The sequence below is a fragment of the Borostomias antarcticus genome, assembly GCF_949987555.1.
Source record: "Borostomias antarcticus genome assembly, chromosome: 23".
In the NCBI taxonomy this organism is placed as follows: domain Eukaryota; kingdom Metazoa; phylum Chordata; class Actinopteri; order Stomiiformes; family Stomiidae; genus Borostomias; species Borostomias antarcticus.
This window is the reverse complement of record NC_140256.1, coordinates 4,567,161-4,579,422: the sequence shown is the minus strand read 5'-3', so window position 1 is coordinate 4,579,422 and position 12,262 is coordinate 4,567,161. Positions and strand designations below refer to the sequence as shown.

General features: G+C 43.7%; 1 protein-coding gene across 1 annotated transcript; it reads right to left on the bottom strand.

Moving 5' to 3' along the window:
* Positions 1-359: 359 nt before the first annotated feature.
* Positions 360-12,022, bottom strand: aifm3 (AIF family member 3; the record flags this gene model as incomplete). Its single annotated transcript, XM_084457309.1, has 20 exons — positions 11,903-12,022; positions 7,258-7,468; positions 7,029-7,138; positions 6,513-6,622; positions 6,366-6,410; positions 6,183-6,279; positions 5,803-5,915; positions 4,282-4,368; positions 4,095-4,186; positions 3,851-3,981; positions 3,611-3,726; positions 3,287-3,358; positions 2,560-2,623; positions 2,344-2,420; positions 1,836-1,953; positions 1,558-1,656; positions 1,254-1,329; positions 957-1,061; positions 551-571; positions 360-402 (listed from the first exon to the last, which is right to left on the bottom strand). The coding sequence occupies exons 1-20, from the start codon at positions 11,931-11,933 to the stop codon at positions 360-362; spliced, it is 1,818 nt and encodes a 605-aa protein (XP_084313435.1). The 5' UTR covers positions 11,934-12,022.
* Positions 12,023-12,262: the final 240 nt, after the last annotated feature.

Here is a 12,262-nt window from a genome sequence, read left to right as displayed (position 1 = left end):
AAAGTACAGGTAAATACAGCATGCACAAGCATAGAGATCGGCTTCTGTATTGCTTCGCTGTAAAATCAGAGAAAATATTATTATGGTGACCTCAGGATCTGCCATCACAGTAAAAGCGTGTATGGCGCACGTTCTTCTAAGAATACAGTCTGTGCATTGTACTGTCCATCACCATAGAGGCTCTTTGTAGGATAATATGTAAAACAGTCTCCATCTTGTTTGCGGGGGAGGGATTCAAAGAGGATCGGATGAGGTCTGCAGTTTGTCCAGTAAGTCCACGGGATAGCTGCACCAGAAGTGTCCATAGTTCAGTGTCCTGCAGACCCCACACACACACAGAGCTGCAGAGGGGGAGGTTCTCACTGCGAGCCTTTGTCTATCAACCAAGACATGTCCCCTGTCCTGCAGGCCAGAGAAGGGAACGTACATGTCACACATATGATGCCTCAGGGAGAAATGAGGAGCAGATTGGCCTAGAGTCTGACAGGATCACACCGAGGTGAAAACGCTTCAAATAGATTGTGAAGGGAGGGACAATTTGTTTTCGTACTTGCCGAGGCGTGTCAACATCCTTCAATTTTTGTGTGCACAATCAAAAATGAGAGACAAACATGACAAACAATTTACAGTGAAACCGTAGCAATTATAGCAATTGCAGTATGCAACAATTACATACATGCTATGCAAATGCATCTTGTGGGTGAATTGATTCAGAATCAGAAACGTTTATTGCCATGTAGTTTTACAACATACTAGGAATTTGTTTCGGTTAAGGTTATAGTTGGTAGTGGAACAGTTATCAGATGTTATCAGATGTTAATCATACAAATATGATAGTTATCACATGATAGAATGCTCTTTATGATCTCCAAATTTCCCGTGATAACAGAGAGAAATCTAAAGACCATTGTCACCTCCTACAAGCTACTGTATAAAAAGAGGGGAAATGCACTTACTCCACATCTCGCTTCCTAATCGTCTTTCCGGATCCTAAGACCTCTGCCACGCGGGATACAATGGGGTCATAGTTCATGCTGGCCACGGCAACCACCTCCTCACTCCTATAGATGGGAGATTAGGACAGCAAGCCATCAAAACCCTGAACATAAACAGTCAAAAAAGAACAGTTTATATTGAGAATGAATGCCTTCAAAGGTTAGAATGTGGTATAGTACTTTTATAACCGCTAGATAAAACATCCCAGACCACATCATGTATGACCATGTTGTTGTTGTTGTTCACTGTACACTTACTTGGTATAAAAAGCCACAAACCGCAGCTCCTCCAGATCCCCCTGGATGACGACATCATCAAAGCCCTCCCCATAGCCTGTCCAATAAAACATCTGAACACTTAAACAACTGACAAATAAATCACACACTCCTCTGAATATGGGAGCTAGATCCCCTGGTCCTGATCTCACAGCTAGATGGCAGTGATGAAGAGCAAGTCGAGCCCTGTAAACAAGTCGTAAATCAATGAGACTATTCAATTCTGATGTGCAGATAACTTTCTTCAACTGAAAGCTATTCAAATCCTGGGAAGAGGTACGTTTACCTGCGTAGCGTATGCTCTTCCCGAACATGGCTGACCAGAAATAAGGCACTGTTTTGATCTCAGTGGCTCTTCCCATCATGCTGAGTGCCGCCACTCTTCCTGTCGGTTACAGACAAAACAACAACAGTACAGGGGATGTTTTCATGACCTCATTCCTAACGCATGGGGTCAGAGGGCACGAGCAGCCCAATCAGATCAGCAGAGTGTGAATCGGGCCACAGTGGGAGAGAGAGAGAGGTGCAGCTGGGAGTTTGACCCCTGGGAACTGCACAACTCACCATGAACATGGGCCATCTGCCAGTGCGGGATGTTCACCTTCTTGTTGGCGCGCAGCGGCAGGGGAAACATCACCACATCCCCTCCGGCATACACACCGTCAACGTTGGTCTGCATCGCCTGACAGGCGGAGGGTTCAGATGTATGAAGGAGCATTATGTGTTAAGGTGTTATCAGATTTGTTCAAAAGGAAATTGATACATCGTATGCATACAGTGGACCACCACTGTAATAACGATAGTCACTGAATGCACTAAATGCTATTAAGATAATACAGTAACTCCTATACTATACATGCAAGGGTGAAAATTAACTTTTTGGCTCACGGTGAGTCATCTGCCAAGGGGACTGTAGATGAAAAAATCTACCGGCCAAGTATATCTTTTTTTCAGATAGCCTTCCGAAATCTAGTCGCCAAATTGGAAATTTTACCTGCATTTGGCCGGTGGCAGGTGTTCATTTTCAGCCCTGTAATACATGTGTGCAGTCATGTAATATTGTCTTTTCTACCTTGTTGACGGTGATGAAGCCCTTGGAGTCCATATGAACCCCACTCTGCTTTAGGAAGGCCGAGGCTGGATAAGACCCTACGCAGCGAACACACGTGATACACACGGGGTTAACTGTGGTGTGTTCTGCCATCAATCACATCACTAGCCAATTAGGTGAATAAAATACTATCCCACACCTTCAGTAACTTTGTAGAGGTGAGCAGCCTAACCTTACCTGTGCCGATGACACACACATCCGCCCTCAGGACCTTCCCACTCTTGAGAACCACTTCCTTCAACTATAGGACACAAAGCAGCACTAGAGTACACAGCTCTGAAGAGTTACGGTTTTTGTGTGTGCTAATTTTGCAACAACAAAAAAAACGGTTGACACACATCTCCTGTACCATTTTACACCCCTAATGGAGGTTTTGAGTGATCTGACTACTGATCCTCTGCGTGTTTGCTGACACACTGCAGAACTCCTCAGTTGGCCTTGCCTTATCTGCAGGTACATCTCAGAAAATTAGAATATTGTGGAAAGTTCATTATTATCCGTAATTAAATTCAAAAAGTGAAACTTTCATTTCATTTTATTATAGATTCATAACACATGTAGTGAAATATTTCAAGGCTGAATGCCTCCATGCCACACTCCACGTTGATGCACTAATTTCTGCAAAAAGTGCCCCCACCAAGTATTGACTATATAAATGAACATACTGAACATACTGTTCAAAGATTAAAACAAAAAAGGCTTGAAATATTTCCCTTTGTGTAATGGATCTAGAATACGTGAAAGTTTCACTGTTTGAATTAAATTATGGAAAATAATGTACTTTTCTACAATATTCTAGTTTTCTGAGATGCACCTGTATAATAAACAGGCTCTTGATGTAGCCGGAGCGAGAGAGAGTTCTGCTGGGTGTCACAACATGCTGTTTCGCTCACTTTCTGAATACCTGTCCATGAAGGCCTCGCATCTCCGACACCTCGTTCAGCATGTAGAACTTCACCCTGTTTGTCTCAAACAGCTGCAAACACAACACAAACAACTTAGGTCCACACACACACACACACACACACACACACACACACAGCGGCAATATCTGTCTGTGATTGTCTACCTAAGTGCATGCAGGATCACACAAATATCCGCATTCTACTTGTGGTGCCTGTCGGTGGAACATGATTTCCTGGTAAAACACCAGTTTGTCTGAGTGAGAACGCTGATGGAGCTGTTCTAGAGGTCTGGAGGGTCCGATCTCCCAGGGATAGGTCCCTACCTTCATTATGGCTTTCCCAACCTTCTCCCCAAGAACTCTGCGGAAGGGGACAGCTTGGATCCCGATGACGGAGACAGAGTGGGCCTTGTCCGTTAGAGCCGCTGCCACCTCCATGCCTGGTGCACGGAAAAAACACGGAATAAAGCCCTGCTCCTTTACTGTGTAATTACAAGTAGTTATCAAGTATTCAGATCTTTTTGTGTCTATGGTTCTTGATCACATTTTGAAGTTGTCTCTCACCAACAAATGATGTTCCCACAATCACTGCATTCTTATTGCTAGCAAGCTTAGCTATGCTATTGGCATCTTCAGGAGTCCTGAGGTGAAACACATTCCCAATGTCCTTGCCTTTATAGTTCATGGGCCTGGGCCTTCAACAAACAAAACGTGTCAGTAAAAGAGCTGGTGAACTGGTCAAAACAAAGAACTGAACGGTAATTTCTAATTTCCTGTAATCAACAAAGAGAAAGTTAGCACTCCTCACCTGCTTCCTGTGGCGATGAAGAGTTTCCTATACTCCATCCTCAGGCCATCCTGAAATGTCACGGATCTTGTCTTGATGTCCACAGCCACAGCCTAAGACATTCAAACATCTCACAGTTACAAAGGAACGATCTCTGAGGAGATGAATCAGACAGTGGACGGGTCTTCCCCTGGAGCTGCTCCCTCACCTCCTTCTCTGTGAGCAGCTCAATGTCGTGGCTCTGGAGGAACTCCATGGAGCGCAATCTCAGCTGCTCTGCTGTGCAGTCTAAGGACTGAGGGGTGAGACGGTCAGTCACAACTCAAAACAGCACCACCACATAAACGCTTGACAAGATACTCATTGGATGTTGAGTAAGTGCAACATTCTCAGTGTAAAAATATTTGTGGACTAGACCTCAATGTCAAAGTCAGAAAATAATCTTCCAATAAATTTCAAGACCAACATAGTACATATCTCCATATTACAACTAATGATGGGTTAAAATTAGACTAATATCTAATAACATGACTAAGTATTTTTAAGCATGAAATCTGTGGGTAGAATGGTAAATCAGAAGTAGTAGACATTGACAGAACTCCCCTATCAAGTAAAATACATAATGTAAATAGCTTATCTCAGTCAGCCAATTTAAATAATGCTTTTATATAGCAACTGATAATGTAATAACTACAGATAATCTAATAACTGCTAATGTAATAACTTTCATTTTTATGTAATGTATTTAAAACCAGAAATGTACCCCCCATAACTTCCCAATACATTTAATAAAAATTACGAATGGATAACATCATAACTATACCAAATAAGTGAAATAATTTTGTACATTATAAGATAGGTAGTCAAGCCGGTAACCAATTGTTTCACATCAATTTCCTGGTTGTCTTTTTCATTGCATATTTTAACAAAATTACACCCCCCAAAATGTTTGCTATTTATGCTATTTTTTAAATTAGGCATTACACTTGTGTGGTTAGGGTTATAATAAGGTATTAAAGGGGTTAGAGGGTTATGGTTAGACAGAAAAAGCAGTAGCACAACAAAACGGGTTGCACTTGGCTGCATTGACTTCATGACCCATTAACTATAGTGTAATTGGCAGCGTAATCTGTTCCACAAGTGGAACAAGGTGCAGGGGAGGTGGGAGGTGGGCTCTCCAGCAGTAAGTGGATGTGGCAAAACTGAGATGGAAGGTTGGTTTACTGAAACAAGATCAATGATGACATCCAATTATCCCTGTAGAGCCCCTCTTCCCCACATACCCTTATCCACTTATTTAATAACCTGTGTGTGTGTGTGTGTGTGTGTGTGTGTGTGTGTGTGTGTGTGTGTGTGTGTGTGTGTGTGAGAGAGTGGGTGCTCTTGGTCTGTTTGGTGTGCTGTTTGAGTTATGACATTATCTGTTCTTAGTTATTAATTTTTTCATGAAAAATGTGCCACCTTCTTGATAATATAATAACCACCTTATAATGCAATAATGATTCATTATTACATTACATGCAAAACAGTTAATGCGTTCTTCATTCAGAATCTTTATTACATTATTGGGAAGTCATTGCATTATCATTTTTTGTCATATATGATCGATATTTCATAAAATATTACAATTTACTACATTCATGGTACATTGTATCCACAGCATTCTTCAGATAAGAGAAATGACACTTCAATATGGTCTCTGTGGTGTGATCTGGGTCTCTGTACAAACCTTACTCAGTTTAGGTCTGTCATAGGGCGGGTGTTTGTCCATGGTGCACATAACGATCCGGTCTGTGAAGCCCTCCTGTCTCAGCGTCTCAGCACACACCAGAGCTGCTGGGCCTGAAGACACAGCAGCACATCACAATGTACAGGTAGGTTCTTACTGACACGTGAACACACACAAAGAAAAACTTATGGCAATAGGTCAGGTGAAAGGCCGGTAGTTTAACTGAAAAAAACCTTGGCTGAGTTTCCCAGAGACATCGTAGCGCTACGTTCATGGTAACGCTACGATGAACGCCGTAGCTTACGATGAACGTATTGCTACGATGCCTCTGGGAAACTCAGCCCAGGTCTGTGTTTCGAGAGAATGCAGGGAGAGCTCACCAGAACCGAGGATAAGAACGTGGCTGAAGCCTGTGCTGGAGTTGATGACCGCTGAACACCGTGCCATGGACTTTGACCTCTTCTGGGACTGAAGAGCCTATATGAGGAAGCATTCCCAAGGTCATAGGTCAAACAGATGAGTGTGTTTACCTCAATAAAACTGAATAATTCCCATGTCTTCACCTGTTTGTTCGCCCGAATGATGACCTTGTCCTTTTCAACTCTGACCTGCAGCACAAACAGACATGAGCAATGCGTATACTTTTGGATGATGCTCAGAGACATGATAAGGCAGGGAATGTGAATGACATCACCAAGGAGATGGGTCACCTGGAAGGTGGGTAAGCTGTCCAGTCCGGGAAAGTCCTCGATGTCTCCTGTAGCGATGTTGAAACACGCTCCATGCCAAGGGCAGCGCACATGGCCTTTTGACAAGACACCTGGGATATGCAGTCAGACATTTTGTCACCATAACAAATCATTAAACCTCCATAAAACTACGAATCATGCCAGCTATTGTCGCTGTCGGGTGAAAACCACTCATCTCCAAAATGGTACGTTTTCTGAATGTTGAAAAGAACATTCCAATTGCTTTTAAAAAAAATATAAAATCACATACAGTATTTGTGATGAGCTGTTAGAATATATTAAATTGGTCCCGGGGCTGGGAGGTGTTCAGAGCTTGTAGTTTTGTAGAACTTGGTAATCCCAGCTTTAAATTGATGTAAAAAAAACAAAAAACAACTCCAAAATGGGGTTAAGTGGTTTTCATCTGACAGCGAAGTGATGACAGTGACAGATTGAAAGTAGAAAACAGCATTGGAAGAAATGGAAACGCTGTGTCACCTTTGACAAGTGGTGCACCGTAGTGTGGACACTTGTGGCCAATGGCAGAGAACTCTCCATGTTCTTTGATGAGTAAAGCTCTGCCAGCTCCTAAATCCACCTCTCGCATCCTGACCACACACACACACACACACACAAATATGAACAAATAAAGTATACTCTTGCTATAGAAATGTTTCTGTACAGTAACATGAAGCCCCTCTTAGGTGATGAGGTTAGCATATCTTACTGTCCATTCTCCAAGTCTTTGACATGGCAGACAGACGCCTCCACGTAGTCGCGTGGTTTGTGGTAGAGGCGGGCGGAGGAATCCTCGTCTGAGCAGTGTCCCAGAGCCCCGTTGGGCCTGCAGTCAGAGAATGGGCTCGCCTTTCCGTTAGGTGACATCACATCCACTTCCTTCTCTTTCTCCAGGAGGGTTAGCTCCACTTTAACCTCAACTGGGACACACACACATACCAGTAGAAGAAGCACTCCTCAGTCAGTTGATCCCCGCACTCCACATTTTCTCCATCCAAATCTAGATTTACCACCTTACATAATATACATTATTTTGTTTTAATTGTTCTGCAGTACTCTGCAGTATCTCCATAGAGCAGTTTGAAAACGGCCTGTGAAACTGGCCTGATAATAAAATGATTGAGTGGTAACAGAATGCATAAACATTGCATATTCAGCAGAACTACACATCAGATTTTTCATGCACCCATTTTAATAAACTAGTGCATGTGCCTGTTGGGGGCTGTGCACGTTCTACAAAGGACACATTGTCTTACACTAATAAGCTAACCCTTAGCAATGAGGTGAGGTGCAAGTGTAATGGAGTACATGAAAATGCATTTTTGATGGCACGGTCCCTTTACGAGAGTTGAGATATAGTGTCTTGTTTAAAAGGCAATTATAACAAAAAACGCAACGAATGCACCCATAATTGAGGAACCAACTTCTGAACCTACTGATCTGACTGTAGATAAGATTTAGCTTTAAGATTTATGCCCGTTCAAAGTTCACTTGCCATGACATAGTTGTGCATACCTCTTATGTAGCCTTCCTGAACATCCTATATTGTGATCGCTAACATTGTTACCAGTGAACATTGAGACATTTTCTGACTAGGAGTGAAATAAAAAATATTTTTGGTTCATTATGAGCCTGTGGAGGGATTTTTTTATTACATTACATGCACCCTGCCTTATTTTGCCTTCATTCCTCTAGTCAAATTCCTAGTATGTGTGAACCATATACTACACATGACTAATAAACAGATCTTGATATCTTGAAATCTTGAATTACAGTCATTTAGCAGACGCGTTTATCCAAAGCAACTTAAAATAATTGCATTTAACATTGGTAGTCAGTGTACTACTATTCTCCAGAACTCACAAGTGCATCTCCTTTCTAAACAAGTGACTAAACAGCATAATCTAGTGGTACTTCTTGAAGAGGTGAGTTTAGCCTGCAGCGAAAGATGGGCAGCAACTCTGCTGTCCTGACATCAGTGGGTAGCTCACAGAAAAGAGCCATGACGGTGTCGATCGACCACAGAGCCTTGGAGTAGGGCAACGATTCGCCCCGAGGTAGCAGAGTGTAGTGGTCAAGAGGGGGTGTAGGGCTTGACCATGGTCTGGAGGTAGGAGGGAGCTCTTCCTTTCATTGCCCTGTAGGCTAATACCAGAGTTTTAAACTGGATGTGAGCTGCTACAGGGAGCCAGTGTAGAGAATGGAAAATGGAAGTTGTGTGGGAGAACTTGGGGTGGTTGAACACCAGGTGAGCAGGAGCTTTCTGGACAAGTTCCAGAGGTTTAATGGCTGATGCCGTGGCTCTAGCAAGGAGGGAGTTGTAGTAGTCCAGGCGGGAGATGATCAGAGCCTGGATGAGCACCTGCGCCATCTCATCAGTGAGGAAAGGGTGAATCCTCCTGATGTTGTAGAGCAGGAATCTGCAAGAGCGTGTAACGGATGTGATATGTGCTGAGAATGACAGTTGGTCATCCAGAGTCATACCCAGATTCCTTGCAGTCCGAGTTGCTGTCACCTCTGTGTCGTCAATGGTGATGGTGACGGTGCGGGCAGCCCTTCCCTGGAAGGAACAGCAGCTCAGTCTTGTCCAGATTGAGCTTGAGGTGGGGTGTCGCCCTCCACTCCAAGATGTCAGCAGAACACGCAGCTCTGCATGCCTCCACTTGTGTGTCAGAAAGGGGACATGACAGGACCAACTGGGTGTCATTGGAAGCCATGTGAGCGAATGATATAACCCAGAGATGTAGCGTAGAGGGAAAAAGAAGAGGACCCAGGACACACCCTTGTGGAACTCCCGTAGTCAGATTACGTGGTTCTGACACAGACCCTCTCCATGTCACCTGGTAGGAGCGATCCATCAGGTAAGATGCAAACAGGCAGAGTGCAGAGCCTGTGATGCCTGTCTTATGAATATGTTGGCTATAGAACCATCATTACAGGCAACATGGTAAGATAGAAATATTTGCTGTCCTATACTATACACCTACAGGGCCATCTGGATGCTAGACAGTATATTAAGTCCCACTGGTGTTTTGCTGCAGCTTGGCAAGTCCCACAAGAGAGTCTGTGATCCAAGATGGCGGAAGAGACGTATTTGCTTTGTTATAATTCATTATTATTTTATTACGTTCATAAAATAATAATTGAGCCACGGGGCAAAATATTACACTCAGCACTACAATGCCTTGGCTCCTGACCAACACAACCTGCCGAATGTCAACTTCATACATCAACCGGTCCACAAAATAATCTTACCACAGACAGACAGACAAACAGACAGTCAGAGAGACACTGAACTACCAAATCTCTCATTGAAGCGAGATGGTGGTCTGGTCTCTGTTGTCATCTGGTGCACAGCCTTTGGGGTTTTTATTTCTGTGTTTGAAGGGATGGTTGTGTAACCCTTTTTCACTGCAGTTCCAACTTTATCTCTTCGGCTGGAAAAATGTGCTGACCGTCAGGTTCTTACTTAGTAATCTGGCTGGAATTTTCACCTGCTGAGCGAGTCTTAATTAAAATCAATGGAAAATCATAGTAGCGACTGACTGCAATTGCAGGAGAGGGAAGGAGAAAGCACTGTTTTTCCAGACTCACAGGGGATATCTTTCAATGAGACATAGTACAAGAGATATCCTCTTCATGATCTTAATGTACAGAATGTAAGAAAATACAATTTGCTAGTCATTATTTATAAAATCAATGCTGTCTAGCAGGTCCCCGATTCGATCCCAGCTCCTGGCATTGTGCCAAAGTATCCTTGAGCAAGACATTGAACCCTAAAATTGCGTAGTAGCTAGTACTGTCACCTCACAGCAACAAGGTCTCTGGGCCTTTCTGTGCAGAGTTTGCATGTTCTCCCAGTGTTCGCAAGGGTTTCCACCCAAAGAACCCAATACGAAAAACATGCAGAAGAACAGATGCTCTTCAGTCTGGTCCCTGACCAAGACCTGAACACTTGGACTTAGTCCCCCGGTGCCATGGATGATGGCTGCTCACTTCTCCTGGCTGCCCCTGGAGGAGGACAGCTTGGATGGGAGAAATGCAGGGAACTGTGTGGCCGAATAAAGACCCACCACCCCCACCCCCCCCCCCTCGGGTCCTGTAAAAGAAGGGGAATAATCCTGATATGTGACCTTATCTTATACAAAAAGCTGATGAAGTCTCATCAGAACATCTGGTACAAACAATAACCTTGAGGGGATTTGTTTTATGCTTTCTTTATCACATGTTGATGAGCTGTGTGTTATTCTGAAATTATGGAGTGTGCACATTAATAAATAAATAAATTATTACTCAATAAATCAATAGTTAATTATTACATATTATATAAGAAGTACAAATAATGAAGTATATAATATAGGCTATCATCCTCTACACCTCAGCAAACCCTTGGAGTCTGTAATCCTCCCCTGAACCTCAGTCAACAATTTCTCACAAACCATCTGAAGTGGCTCAGTTCTGAAGGCAATATTTAATTGAGACTTGCCATCCATGATTCCCCAGATCTGATTTCCCAGATGCAACTGTAACAGCTGAGTAATGTGGGAGAATGGTAGAGAGGGATTCGACGAGCAGTTGAATTATTATTACAGACCAAGGATTTCTCTACTGACCTATACAGGCTCTCTCACACACTAGACTAGGACATTCACCTCATTCTCTACAAGTTACCTTTGATCATTTTGCAGATGCTGGTGTTGTATGTTTGCATTTGTTTTCTTATTATGTAGGAATGTTTGTACTGACTACAGACTGTACACAATGACATGATCTGCTTCAGCTACATTCTGCTAAGTGAAAGGTCTTGATCAGGGCCTCATTTGTTAATAGACTTGGACTAATTAGAGCTGAGACCCAGAGCCTTATTGCCACAGTGAGGGGCCTCTGCTCTGCCACACTCCCCTTGGGTCCAAACTCTCCGGCACTCCTGCCTCACCCTCAACTACAACACTGCTATTTTGGATTCTGTTTTTGAGAGGTTATGAAGGTTCTAAACCACTTCCTTAGAGCAGATGGAGGTAAAAGCTCATTGATAATGAATTGAGGGCTTGAACATTGCTTCCCACTCTTCCTCAAGTCAGTCGCATCAAAATAGAATCACATTTGCATTGAAACATGTCCGCTGCCTGGGACACATTCGATGCCCATGTTTTACTACGTAATCCTCTGAAACACAATGCTATTGAGAGCATTAAAATTCCTCCCGCACCAAACGCCATGCTACAAAGGCAGTCAGGAGAGCAGTGTGTATGACCTATATATAGTTGGCGAACAAGTGCCAATTATTACAGGATTTAGAGGGGGTGGGGGGGAGCATAGGGCTGGGGAGAAGGAAGGGGAGAAGGAAGGGTCACCTGGTTTGGGTTTGGAGAAGCATCCTCCCATGATGGGCCCAGGGTTGAGCCAGGAGGCCTGGCGGAGGCACGCCCAGGGGAGGTGGGGGGGGGAGAGGGGGTCAGACGCTCAAGTCGGGCTGCTTGGTCGGTTGGGAATGACAACACTGGAGGGGGGGTATGAGTACCGGCAGGGACAGGCCAGCCATCACAGATATCAGCTCCTCCACATCACCTGAGGACAGAGAGAGAACGCATGAGGGGCTGTCACCGAACGGCTCCAGCATAACACGCCGTCTCTTTTGCAACGTATTGTGAAGAGTTTTGTCGTTTTTGTTCTGTTCTCCTAGCTCTGTTGAAAGTACGTTGTGTGTGATGTCT